The sequence below is a fragment of the Wolffia australiana genome, chromosome 1 (assembly GCF_029677425.1).
Source record: "Wolffia australiana isolate 7733 chromosome 1, ASM2967742v1".
Lineage (NCBI taxonomy): Eukaryota > Viridiplantae > Streptophyta > Magnoliopsida > Alismatales > Araceae > Wolffia > Wolffia australiana.
The window spans coordinates 17,861,930-17,874,107 of record NC_135835.1 but is presented as its reverse complement, the minus strand read 5'-3'; the positions used below and the strand labels follow the sequence as shown (position 1 = coordinate 17,874,107).

At 52.6% G+C, this 12,178-nt stretch overlaps 1 protein-coding gene across 1 annotated transcript; it reads right to left on the bottom strand.

The window, feature by feature from the left end:
- Positions 1-2,727: 2,727 nt before the first annotated feature.
- On the bottom strand, positions 2,728-3,273 carry LOC144705337 (uncharacterized). Its single transcript, XM_078577989.1, has one exon. It carries the CDS (start codon positions 3,271-3,273, stop codon positions 2,728-2,730), a length of 546 nt encoding a protein of 181 aa, XP_078434115.1.
- Positions 3,274-12,178: the final 8,905 nt, after the last annotated feature.

The following is a 12,178-nucleotide window of genomic DNA, read 5'->3' as shown; positions in this document are numbered from 1 at the left end:
AAATATTCCACAAGGACATCGTAACATCCGGACGGGGTTCAAGTATTTGCTTCCCCTCCTCTAATCAGCGAGCTCATCCCGTACCACAAGAGCGGGGCGACGCTCACGCCTAGGAATGTCCCTTCTTATTATGGGAGTTCACTGAAACAATCTAATACAAATCCACGTATTATTTCACGCCAAACCTTCAGCATAGACAATTCATGTCAGTGTCATGTGAGTGTGCTGAAGGCAATAGACAACTAAATCAGGTTCCACATGGGCGGCTGTGTTTTGGCCCTGACAGGGCGGACACATGTCCGTTCACCGGACTCCAAACCAACTCAGCTCCGATACATCTACAAGTCCACGAAGGCGATTGTGTACCCAACAGAGGATCGTGCGCCCTCGCTAGGATAATCGGCAGCCAGATGAAGATGATGCCGTCAGGTCATGGGCCAAGGCACTGCAACATTTAAAAAATGGATATTTTGATGACGTTCGAGTCGCACCACTACTAAACGGGATCACCAATGAGGATCCGATAGTGGGCTACACCGTGTGTAATCGTATAGCTGTCCCATCTCACGGTGCCCGGTGATTGAGTGCACACAAGAAATGACAACAGGAAATTGCCGTGAAATAGTTCATGCACCCCCCAGCAGGCCAGGGGACATAGGCCCGGAATCTAGGAAAAGGCGCATCTTACGTCTCAAGACATGTGAGTTCGGGTTGCCTCAACGAACTATTTCAAAGATACAAATGTCGCTAAGAAGTCAAAATCAGCTCCCTTTTTTGAAGCCCTCAACAAGTCCCGAAATCACAACGCTGACTTTCTTTATGCTTCTTTCCTTGACAAATGGCATGTCAAGATAACCAAAGGGTTAAAGGAAGAGGCAGAACCTTGAAGAGAGGGGGTGGAGACGAGTTGTGTCATTGAGAAAGAGTAACATAGATACCAAAACATCAGACATAGATAAAAGAACAGATAGGGTATCGATAAAGAGCCCTAGAGCATGTGTCTTCATAAGCTCATCGGTTAGCTTCCCCAGAACTTAGCGCAGTGCGCCCAAATCGCGGAACAAATAAGTTTGTGAAGCCAACAAATTAACGGTGCGTGAATAAAATAACAATGGTCACCCTTAAGATCAGGAGAACAAGGTAACACTGGCATTCCATTGGATTTTCACCATGATGAGTCGGATTTCCAAATATATCATGCCCCACATGACTACAGCGCAAAGTTAATATAAACCAGTGAGACAGTGTCGAATTCTGCGGAATTTGCGTTATTTAACCAAGAAACACAAATTGTTTTTTTGTGCTTTTCAACTACATCAAATGATGTTTCAATTATCTAAAACACGTGAAACGAAATCTGGGGAGGGGTTCCCGACGCTTTCTCTATTTTTTATCGCGGAAATAATTAATACCTCCGCATATATTTCGGAGTAGTTGGCTTATGAAACTTATCCATAAATTCGGCCTTAGGAACTGGCACTGTTATTGTTCTCCCTCACCGTCCTTGGTCCGTATGATGGTACTCCACCGTAAAACAGTCAGGACCAACGTAATGGAGTTTGTGCTCCAATCCTCCACGAAGCATTATTTCTTTCTCCGACGTACACTAGAGCCCGAGTGTCTTCACGGTGGCATAACAATGACTGGAAGGTGGGGGTGGCAAAAAATGAACATAAAATAATTAAGTATGGTGTTCTCTACATGAATCTTTAAGAGAGTGCGTGCACTCTTCACCGAATCCGTAGCACCTTCGATGTGTCAGGGGTCTGACTTATCGCAGTAGATTCAGAGAGTAAGAGGCATTGGAATAACCCGCAGTCCCACTTCGGATAACCTTTTTATGTCCTCCGAAAATACAATCGGATAAAATGCCGACCCTATCATCTGAGAGATGCAATAAGAATAGAAAAAGCTAACACCAAACCGCCTTAACCCAAGGCTCTTAATTCCCATTGTTTTCTGTAGGACGCAGGTCCCATTGACCGATTCCTGCACTACACAAACTAGCACGACCAGTTATTATGTAGCACGCAAAAAATCCCCTTCTATTCCTATTCCTGTGGTAACTCCTGCAGTGAAAGTTGGTCGAAAGCGATCGGCCCCGATTTGGAATCACACGCGCGGCCTGTCCTCGCACAAGAAAAATGCAATACAGGCAGCTAAACGCGTCAACCCAAGGCTCGACGGGATACCCGCCGGTTGCGGGATAGGGCTATGCTTGCTTCACGTGGGAGTAATCCCCATAATTTTAAGCCGGAATGAGATAATGGACACTAATATCGCGTACTTGGATCGACCAAGCTTTCGCGCGGTACTTTCATGAAGCCGGGTGTCATGGGGGGAAATGATGGGGGAGGCATGCATTTTATGGAGAGTATGTTTTATCAGGATGGTTAAATATTGTTGTATGAGTACGGGTCCAATGACCATCACACCCCCGCCTAAGGCCCATGTCTAATAGAAGTAATGAATAATTTTGGACCTGTTCTTTGTGGACCACATTAGTGATACTGGCGTGAATATAGGAGTAGCGCCCTCGTAACATTTTACGGCCTACCGTACCTCTTAAACATTCATGTAGAAAATGCCATACTTAGTTTTTTATGCTCGTTTTATACCACTCCTAGCTGCTCTCAAGTTTTATCCAAAGGAGGAGCAACGGAGGGCCTGTACCTGCGAACTTTAGAATGGAGAAATCACGTGGGTGTTATCTTTTTAATGCATGAATCAATGAATCACTGGGAGGAACCCCGATTTGAGGCTGATCCCGGCTAATCTGGCGACAATTGAGTAGTAGGGGGAAGGAAACAGCACGCCCGGCGACACAATAGCTCTCATGTTTCCTTGCTCTTCCAGCTCGAAGGCTGAAGCGGGGTAGGTCTTCGAGAGACCCGCCGGAGTCCTGAAGGTAATCTTGGTGTGGTCCTTAGGATTCACGTAGAACTCTCCCAGTGAGATCCACATGAGAAGCTCCTTGGATTTGACCCCCGTCACCTGCCGCATGCGGCGGTCCTCCACAAAGCCCGTGACCTCGGCGCCGAAGGAAACAAGACGCCCGGCCTTGCGAAAGGTGTAGTTCAGCGCCTGCTTTTGGTGCACCCAGACAAAGACGGAGCGGCGGTTAATGCCGATCTCATAAACGTCCTGGATGGGAAGGAGGCCGCGAGGCATTTTCAGCTCCTCCAAAAGCTGAATGGTCTTTTGGCGACACAACTCGTCCCCGGTGTAGATCTCGGCACCCTCGCGGTGGGCGTCGATGGTGTTCTTGGCCATCCGAGGAAAGCTGACTGCGCCTGAGACGGATCCCCGCGGCAGATGGCGAGAAGAGGGCCTGCGAGTGACGACGGCTGAAGAAGATCTGCTGCGGACTCGGCGTGCAAGCCAGAGTCGCGGGAAAGGGTATTTATAGATGATACGCGCGGCCGCTTCTGCCGTAGGAGTCTAAGGGGAACGCCCCGCGCATTCATTTGCGGGAGACCTCGACCCAGTACAGCGTATCCTCGCCCAGGCTGCGCAATACGCAGAGTGAGTGGCCTCTTTAAGTGGTTTGTCGCAGTCAAACAACCGTCCCAAGAAGAGTCGCGGTCGGAATTTTTGGTGTTTCCCGGGAGCGACGGCGGCCGAGGTTGAGGCCTTCACAACGGACAGCTGGCCCGTATCGGGTTCCTCCTCCCGAGTTGCTCGGGTCAACGTGGATGGCGGCCTCTTCCGGACTAGGTACCCCTCCACCGGATGCCGTATTTTCATCCTGGCCATGAATAAGTCCACGTCCAGATATTTAATGAGCTTCCCCAAAATTGCGTAAAGGCGTTCGCTAGAAACGACTAACCCTCGGGATGGAAAAGACAAGAAGTTATGTGTCTTAATTGCTAACCCGCCGAGTAATCCTACCGTGAAAGGAAGACTACCACGCGTTTGCCCGAGAAAAAGGTTCAGCGAAAGAGGTTCATAGCGGGCCGGGAGTGTCAGCGAAAGAGGTTCGTAAACGGAGCAGGGAGAGTGATTGATGATGACACCCGGACTGGACAGTGGACACGGGGAGAGAAGGATAAGGAGCGGAACGTAGACACCGGGAGAGAAAGAAACGGGGAGATCCCGCGATAAGGGCAACGAGCGAGAGGAAGACAGCACGAGCCGGAATCTCTCCCGCAGAGCGGCAGGAGCAGACAGAGATAGGTGGAGACTCGCGGAGAGGTGGAGAGATCTTGCGACCATGAGTGACGCACAACAACAGACAATCGGAGGAACCGAGAAAGAGAGACGCAAGGAGAAAAGAGCGAGAGAGAGACCGAGAGAAGACCAGGAAATAATGGAGAAACGAACAGAGAGAGACAGAGAGACGCATACACAGAAACACACGCACACAGAGACAGAGAGAGACATAAACAGAAAAACAGATAGATAGAGAAAGGGAGGGAGATAGAGATCGTGAGTGAGCGAAATAACGGACAGCATAGGGCAGAGAGAGAGAGAGAGAGGGAGAATTTGACCGTGAGTGAGCGAAATTACGGACAGCATACGACAATGAGGGAGAGGGAGGGAGAATGAGAACGTAAGTGAGCGGAATAATGGACAGCATAGGACAGAGAGAGAGGGGGAGGGAGATAGGGAAGGAGGAAAAGAGCGACAAACGCAGTGCCGAAACGAGAGAACGCAAGTGATAGAGCGAGAGGGTGAAAGAGCGTCAGGGGAAGAAGAGAGCGGGAATGGACGAAAGAGAGCGGGAGGCATAGAGAAAACAGCAGATGGAGACACACACACACACTCACAGAGAGGCCCACGCAGACATAGCAATGTGTCGTCAGCGACACAAAGAGAGTACAGCCAATGGGATAAAAAAAGAACACGTACTCCAGGGAGAAGCGAGGGAAACACGAATAAGAAAACAAACAGGGGAAGTAGCGAGGGAACGAAGCGCAAGGTACAGCGGGGGAGCGAGAGAAACGATGGCGAAAAAGAGACAGCGGGAGACAGTGGGAAAGAGTGAGAGACAGAGAAAGTTTGTGTCTTGTGAGAGCGAGTTGGTGGCAAGGCAGCGAGGGAGAGAGACGGGGGAGAGAGAGAGAGGGAGAGAGAGAGAGAGAGAGAAAGAGAGAGAAAGAGAGTTAGAGAGTCAGAGTCAATGGGTAAGAGAAGGCGGGGGACAGTCGGATGGGGAAACAAAAGCGCAGATGCAGTGGGAGAAAGAAAGAGAGAGAGAGAGAGAGAGAGAGAGAGAGTTAGAGGGTCAGAGTCAATGGGTAAGAGAAGGCGGGGGACAGTCAGATGGGGAAACAAAAGCGCAGATGCAGTGGGAGAAAGAAAGAGAGAGAGGGAGAAAGAGAGAGAGAGAGAGAGAGAGAGAGAGAGAGAGAGAGAGAGAGAGAGAGAGAGAGAGAGAGAGAGAGAGAGAGAGAGAGAGTTAGAGGGTCAGAGTCAATGGGTAAGAGAAGGCGGGGGACAGTCAGATGGGGAAACAAAAGCGCAGATGCAGTGGGAGAAAGAAAGAGAGAGAGGGAGAAAGAGAGAGAGAGAGAGAGAGAGAGAGAGAGAGAAAGAGAGAGAGAGCGAGAAAGACAGAGAGAGACAGAGAGAGAGAGAGAGAGAGAGAGAGAGAGAGGGTCAGAGACAATGGGTAAGAGAAGGCGGGGACAGTCAGATGGGAAACAAAGGCGCAGAAGCAGTGGGAGAGAGAAAGAAAGAGAGAGAGGAAAAGAGAGAGAGAGAGAGAGAGAGAGAGAGAGAGAGAGAGAGAGAAAGAGAGAGAGAGCGAGAAAGACAGAGAGAGACAGAGAGAGAGAAAGAGAGAGAGAGAGAGAGTAAGAGAGTGAGAGAGACGAGCAGTAGCATAGAGAGATATATCTAAACATATAGAGAGACAGAGTCAATGGGGTCAACGTGCGAGCGAGAGACAGAGTCAATGGGGTAGAGACCCCGTGTGATGAAAAAGGGCGGGAGGGACAGCACCATTGGGAGGGGGAGAGAGAGAGAGAGAGAGAGAGAGCGAGAAAGACACAGAGAAAGAGAGAGAGAGAGAGAGAGCGAGAAAGACACAGAGAAAGAGAGAGAGAGAGAGAGAGAGAGAGAGAGAGAGAAAGAGAGAGAGAGAGAGAGAGAGAGCGAGAAAGACACAGAGAGAGAGAGAGAGAGAGAGAGAGAGAGAGTCAGCGGTGAGAGAGAGAGAGTCAGCGGGTAGAGAGGCAGTGGCACAAAAAATTATAGCGGGAGGGAGAGATACTACCAGAGAGAGAGAAAGAGCGGGCAACAGACAGACATAAAAAATTATACAAAATTACGTGTTTACAGAAATTTGTCTCAGTCAGTGAATGTCAAAACATTTCCTGTCAAACCCAAGTTTCATTATGCAACCCAGCTTGTCTTCTCCAGTTATGAACGGGATGTTTATTAAATCAACCAAGATATGCAATCTTCATATTGGGACAGCCAAGCGTGCATTTTCACTCAAAAACATCACTCCGGATGGGCAGGAAATCGCTGACGGCCTTAGTTATCGTGGTACATGAACTGGTGGGTGAATTCTCCTGCAGAACTAGTTTTCTCTTTCAGTTTATATAATTCTAGATATTACACTTGGCTTACTTATGCAGCCCGTGATGTTTACGATATACGTTGTATGCACACCCTGGATATAGTACGGCCATATCAGATTTGCCGCTCAAACTGTCTCCTCCGGTAGCACTTCTCGTAAGTAGGCAGCATTCTGCGTTCTCTTTGATCTTCATGTCTTGACTTTTTGCATAGCTTCTTATCTTATGCTCCTACAGATCTTCTTCGATATGATGCTACCACGGTTATTTTAGTATTACACCCGACATCAATCCGTGCTGATAGATAAATTCTGTCACTCAGTTTCCACAGAACAATATGTGCTCTATGGGTGTACTATATTTGGGCTTTACCCCTTAACTATGTCGTCTTAACGTGTCATAATAACAAGAGTGGACCTACGTACGGGGATGATAATGATATGCATCGTCACATACTGTACTCAAATATTTGGTGAAAAGTGTTAGATCTGACGATATTCTTTGTACGCCGCTTCTATACATCCTTTGGATATCCCTATTCAGTGTGGGGGATTAGACTGGAATGCTCACGTCATAGAAAGCGGGGGCTCCACAATTGAGAAAAGGACTCGCTGGGACATAAACAAAATGTCAGATCTGTCTATGGCCTAAAAGGCAACCTCAAAGTCCACTTCTCACATGGTATGTACTGAGCCCGGTGTTGTTCATTATTATCAAAATGTTATTCACCGTTAAAATGAGTATAATGGACCTCAAAGATACGATAAATTATAAGCCGATGCGGGTCAGGCTATTATACTAAGATCATTACTGATCCTCAAACCCCTATCTCGAACCTCCCTATCCATGCAAATACAAATATTCCACAAGGACGTCGTAACATCCGGACGGGGTTCACGTATTTGCTCCCCCTCCTATAATGAGCGAGGCTCATCCCACACCACAAGAGCAGGTCGACGCTCGCACTGTTATCTTAGTGAGATAGGCTAATGGGCCCTGATCTATTAGCCCATTAGCCTTACCCATCTTTTCTCTCCTAGGGTACAAAGACCCTTCTCGTGTAACCTCTCAGGTATCTGATTCTTGTTCTTCTTCTCCATCTGGTTTCATATCTCCTTCCTCCTAACCTAACCTAGGTTAGGATTCCACATGGTATCAGAGCACATCTCTTGATCCTCCTTCCGTCCTTGGCCCTACTGCCACTGTCTGCTTCGCAAACTCACCAGCCAGCCAACGGATCTGCCATCTCTTTTTTCTTTCTTCTTTCTTGCACCTTTCTTGCATCTTTCCGTCCACCACCACCGCAGGTGCCGTTTCACGTCCCCGGTCTCCGCCTACACTCCGCTGGCGACGCCCGTGAACCCCGGCCGTAGCCCGCGACCGCAAGCACAGCCTGCACGCCGCAGTCAACCCCGCAGTCCGCAGGCCGCCGCCCGCACATGTAGGCGTCTCCCGCGCCCAGAGGACGCCGCCAGCGCCCGCAGGACGCCGCCAGCGCCTACAGGATGCCGCCCACAGCCCGCAGGTGCCGCCCACGCCCGCAGGACGTCGCCTGCGTTCGTAGGACGCCGCCTGCAGTCGCAGCGCCGCCACGCCGCGCAGCCTCCGTCGCAGCCAACAGCGCCACCGTGCCCGCAGGGCGCCGCCTGCAGCCCGCCGGCGCCACCGGCGCCGCCGCGCCGCCGCCCGCTCCGCAGGACGCCGACCGCCGCGCGCGGGCCGCTGCCTGCAGCCGAAGGCCGCCACCCACACCCGCGGCGCCGCCGCGTCTGCAGTGCCGCCACGCCGCAGCCTTCGCCGCGCCCGCAGGCCGCGCTGCAGCCCGCCGGCCGCAGCCAGCGCGCGCGCAGCACAGCCCTGCGACGCCGCAAGTGTTGCCCGCGACTGCCGGTCGCTGCCCGCCGACCGCAGCGCGGCAGCGCGGCCAGCGCGCGCAGCCTGCCGCCCCAGCACGCAGGTCGCAGCCGCAGCTTGCAGCCTACAGTTCTTCGCTGTAGCCAACCGCCGCAGTCTCCACCGGCCGCCAGCCCATCATGTCTATGGTCGACTCGGGGCCCTCTTCACATGGGACTCCCCCGGTGCAGCCTCCTATATTCACTGCGGCTGACTTCGGGCGAGACCTTCCCTCTCCGAAGATCGGTCTTCCTCTCCCGCCTGCTCCCGACTGTTGTCGGTTGAGCGCTCCGCAACTGCTGGCCTGGATCAAGTTTGTGGAATCCACGCTGAAGGGCCGTCTTCTCCACAAGCATTTGATCTGCCCGCCCCTGCCGGTGATTGACCCGCATTATGGTGCATTCGACGCCGAGCAGCACTTCGTCCACTCATGCCTGCTGAACCACACGCTCTCTCCCTCGGTCTATGACAAGTTTCTTCACTTGACTACTCTGAAGGAGATTTGGGATCATGCCCACAAGTATTGTGGCCACGATGCCGATCACTGGCGGATCTTCTCGCTAGTGAAGCGCGCGGGTGCTCTACGCCAAGGGACGCTGTCCATCATGGACTATAGCTTGGCCCACATTGCACTTTGGCGAGAGGTCGACTACTACATGCCCGTTGGTGATCCGAACGGCGTTGATCGCCGCCATGCTCTTCGCCTTCGGTTCCTGTCCTTCCTCGACCGCCTCAACCCGGAGTATGTCGAGGTTCGCCGCAGGACTCTGCACATCAAGGGCACTCTTCCGGAGTTTGACGCGGTGGTCAAGGAGTTGATCGAGATGGAGAGCAACCTTCACCGCGATCGCTATGCGGTGGTCCCTTGGCCGACTCTATCGCCTTGATCTCCCGCTTGGGGGATCCCACTGGGTTGTTGCCGCGCCCCTCGGAACCACCTAGATCTTCTTCCCCAGACCCGGCCTCCGACCCGCGGGACAAGCTCGTCTGCGGCAAGCGTCGTCACACGACGAAGAGGTGCCGAAAAAAGCAGCTTGATCTTCAGGCTGCTAAGGATGCAAAAGCTCATGTCGCTGCCGTCTCTCCCGCCGCTGCAGCTCCTCTACCCAACAGCTCGGCAATCTCCATGGAGCAGTTACAAGCCGATCTTGCCCGTTTATCTGCACAGTTGACTGCCTTGTAGACCCAGCCTATGGCCTACAAAGGGACGTTCGGTGCGCTCCCTGACTCTTTCTCTGATCAGTGGTATTGTGGACATACGGCTCTCACCGCCCCTCTCGTGTCGGATACCACTTGGGTGCTTGATACGGGGGCCACAGAACACATGACCCTGTTCAATCACCGTTTCGTATCCTACGAGCGGCATAGTGGGACTCGGGCTGTCCTCACTGCCGGTGGTGGACGTCTCCGTGTGGTTGGCATCGGGACTATCCATGTGGACGGCCTCGGTCTCATCCACAACGTCCTCCATGTTCCGTCTCTCCGTGCTTTGCTTATGTCACCGCAGCGTCTTGTCGATGCAGTTCAGTGCTCCTTCCACATCCAACCTGACGGGATCTTCTTGTCTAACAAGGTGCGGAGGACTACACCGATTAGGCGGGACCGGGGGTTGCTGTTGTTCGAGGATGGGAGCCGATCGTGCTTTACGGTGCAGCCCAGTCTACACACCGTTGCTGAGTCTCGCCGTGACCGTCTCCAACTTACTCATCAGCGCCTCGGGCACCTGCCGTTCTCTACTTAACAGCGTTTGTTTCCGTCTTTATGTGTGGGCGTGGACCTTAAGACTGTTGTTTGTGAGGCATGCCAGTTAGCCAAACATCGACGCTTGTCTTTTGCTCCATCGGCTTCCCATACGACGGTACCGCTGTATCGGATCCACAATGATGTCTGGGGGCCGGCTCCGCAGTCCAGCTTGAAGGGGCACCGCTGGTTTCTGATCTTCGTCGACGAGGCCACACGCTACACGTGGACGTACTTGCTTCCAGCCAAATCGGCTGTAGCGGGCACGGTTCAACAGTTTTGTGCGATGGTTCAGACCCAGTTTGGCCGTCCTATTCAGCGGTTCCACTCAGACAATGCTCGTGACTACGTCAACCACGAGTTGACATCCTATTTGCCGTGTGGGGCGTTCTCCATGAGACGTCGTGCGTGGCCACCCCGAAGCAAAATGGCATGGCAGAACGTAGTATTGGCTATGTGACGTCCACTGCCCGCACCTTGCTGTTGAATTACTCGGTTCCGTGGACGTATTGGGGTGAAGCCGTCTTGACGGCGACTCATCTCATCAACCGTCTGCCCTCTCAGCCTCTTCAGTTCAGCAGTCCGATTGATCGGATGTCCGCTGCATTTCCTGTCGTGACGCTGCATACCAACCTTCTTCCCCGGGTCTTCAGGTGCACTATGTATGTCCACGACACGGCTCCTACCTTGACGAAGCTTGACGCTCGGGCCCTCAAGTGCATCTTCGTCGGCTACTCCTCTCTCCAAAAAGGGTACAAATGCTATCACCCTTCTACTCGGCGATTTCTTATTTCTGCGAACGTCACCTTTGCCGAATTCCAACCCTTCTTTGGCTCCTCCTCTTCTTCCGGCCTTCCTCCGGGAGAGGCCTCGTCGTCTCCTTTTTTGGACTCCTTCCCTATTGTTGCACCCACAGCACCCTCTTCCTTGCCCATGCACGTCACCCGAGTTCCTCCTCCACCTCCGCATGACTTCTCTCCTGTGGTGGCCTCCGACTCATCTCCGTCCACGGAGTCTCCACCTCCGGTGTCCTCTCCTTCGCCTCATGTCGATTCTTCTCCTTTGCTTTCACCGTCTTCCGAGTCATCTGCCCCTGTTGTGACATCCTCTCCCACTTCCATCGCTTCCGCTACCCCCTCTCTTGGCCCTCCCTCCCCGTCAGCTTCCCCTGGCGCTGACGATGAATCCATCGACTGGCCCATTGCCCTTCGTAAAGGGGTTCGCCAGTGCACTCGCAACCCTTTGTATCCCCTTTCTCACTACCTTTCCTATGACCGCCTGAGTCCTCCGTACCGTCTATTTTTTACCCGCATTGCTTCGGTCTCTATTCCACGCCGTCTCGTCGATGCTCTTGCCCGTCCTCACTGGAAGGTGGCCATGGACGAAGAAATGAGTGCCTTGGTCAAGAATCACACTTGGGATGTGGTTCCTCTACCGTCGGGAAAGAAGGCCGTCGGGTGCAAGTGGGTTCATGCCCCGAAGCACCGTGCGGATGGGTCCTTTGAACGTCACAAGTCTCGGCTTGTTGCTCGAGGCTTTACGCAGTCCTATGGGATCGACTACTTTGAGACCTTCTCTCACGTCGCGAAGATGGAATCAGTCCGTCTCCTCTTGGCTCTCGCTGCTCATCATGGGTGGCTGATTCGGCAATTTGATGTCAAGAACGCCTTTCTCCATGGCGATCTTGAGGAAGAGGTCTACATGAGCCACCCTCCCGGGTACCCTCTTGGCCCTCCGGGAACCGTCTGTCGATTGCAGAAGTCCTTGTACGGACTGAAGCAGTAGCCGCGGATGTGGTTTGGTCGCTTCTCCTCCGTCATGCGTGCTGAAGGCTACACCTAGAGCAACGGGGATGCTAGAATCTTTTTTCGGCATGGCCCGCCCGGGATAGCTATCCTGGTGGTCTACGTCGACGACATTCTGATTACTGGATCAGATACGGTTGAAGCCTCCCGCCTCAACTGTGCTCTTGCTCGGGAATTTGACATGAAGACACTCGGCCCCATTCGTTATTTTTT

Coding starts and splice junctions, on each gene's coding strand:
- LOC144705337 (XM_078577989.1), bottom strand. CDS start 3,273: ATGGCCAAGAACACCATCGACGCCCACCGCGAGGGTGCCGAGATCTAC.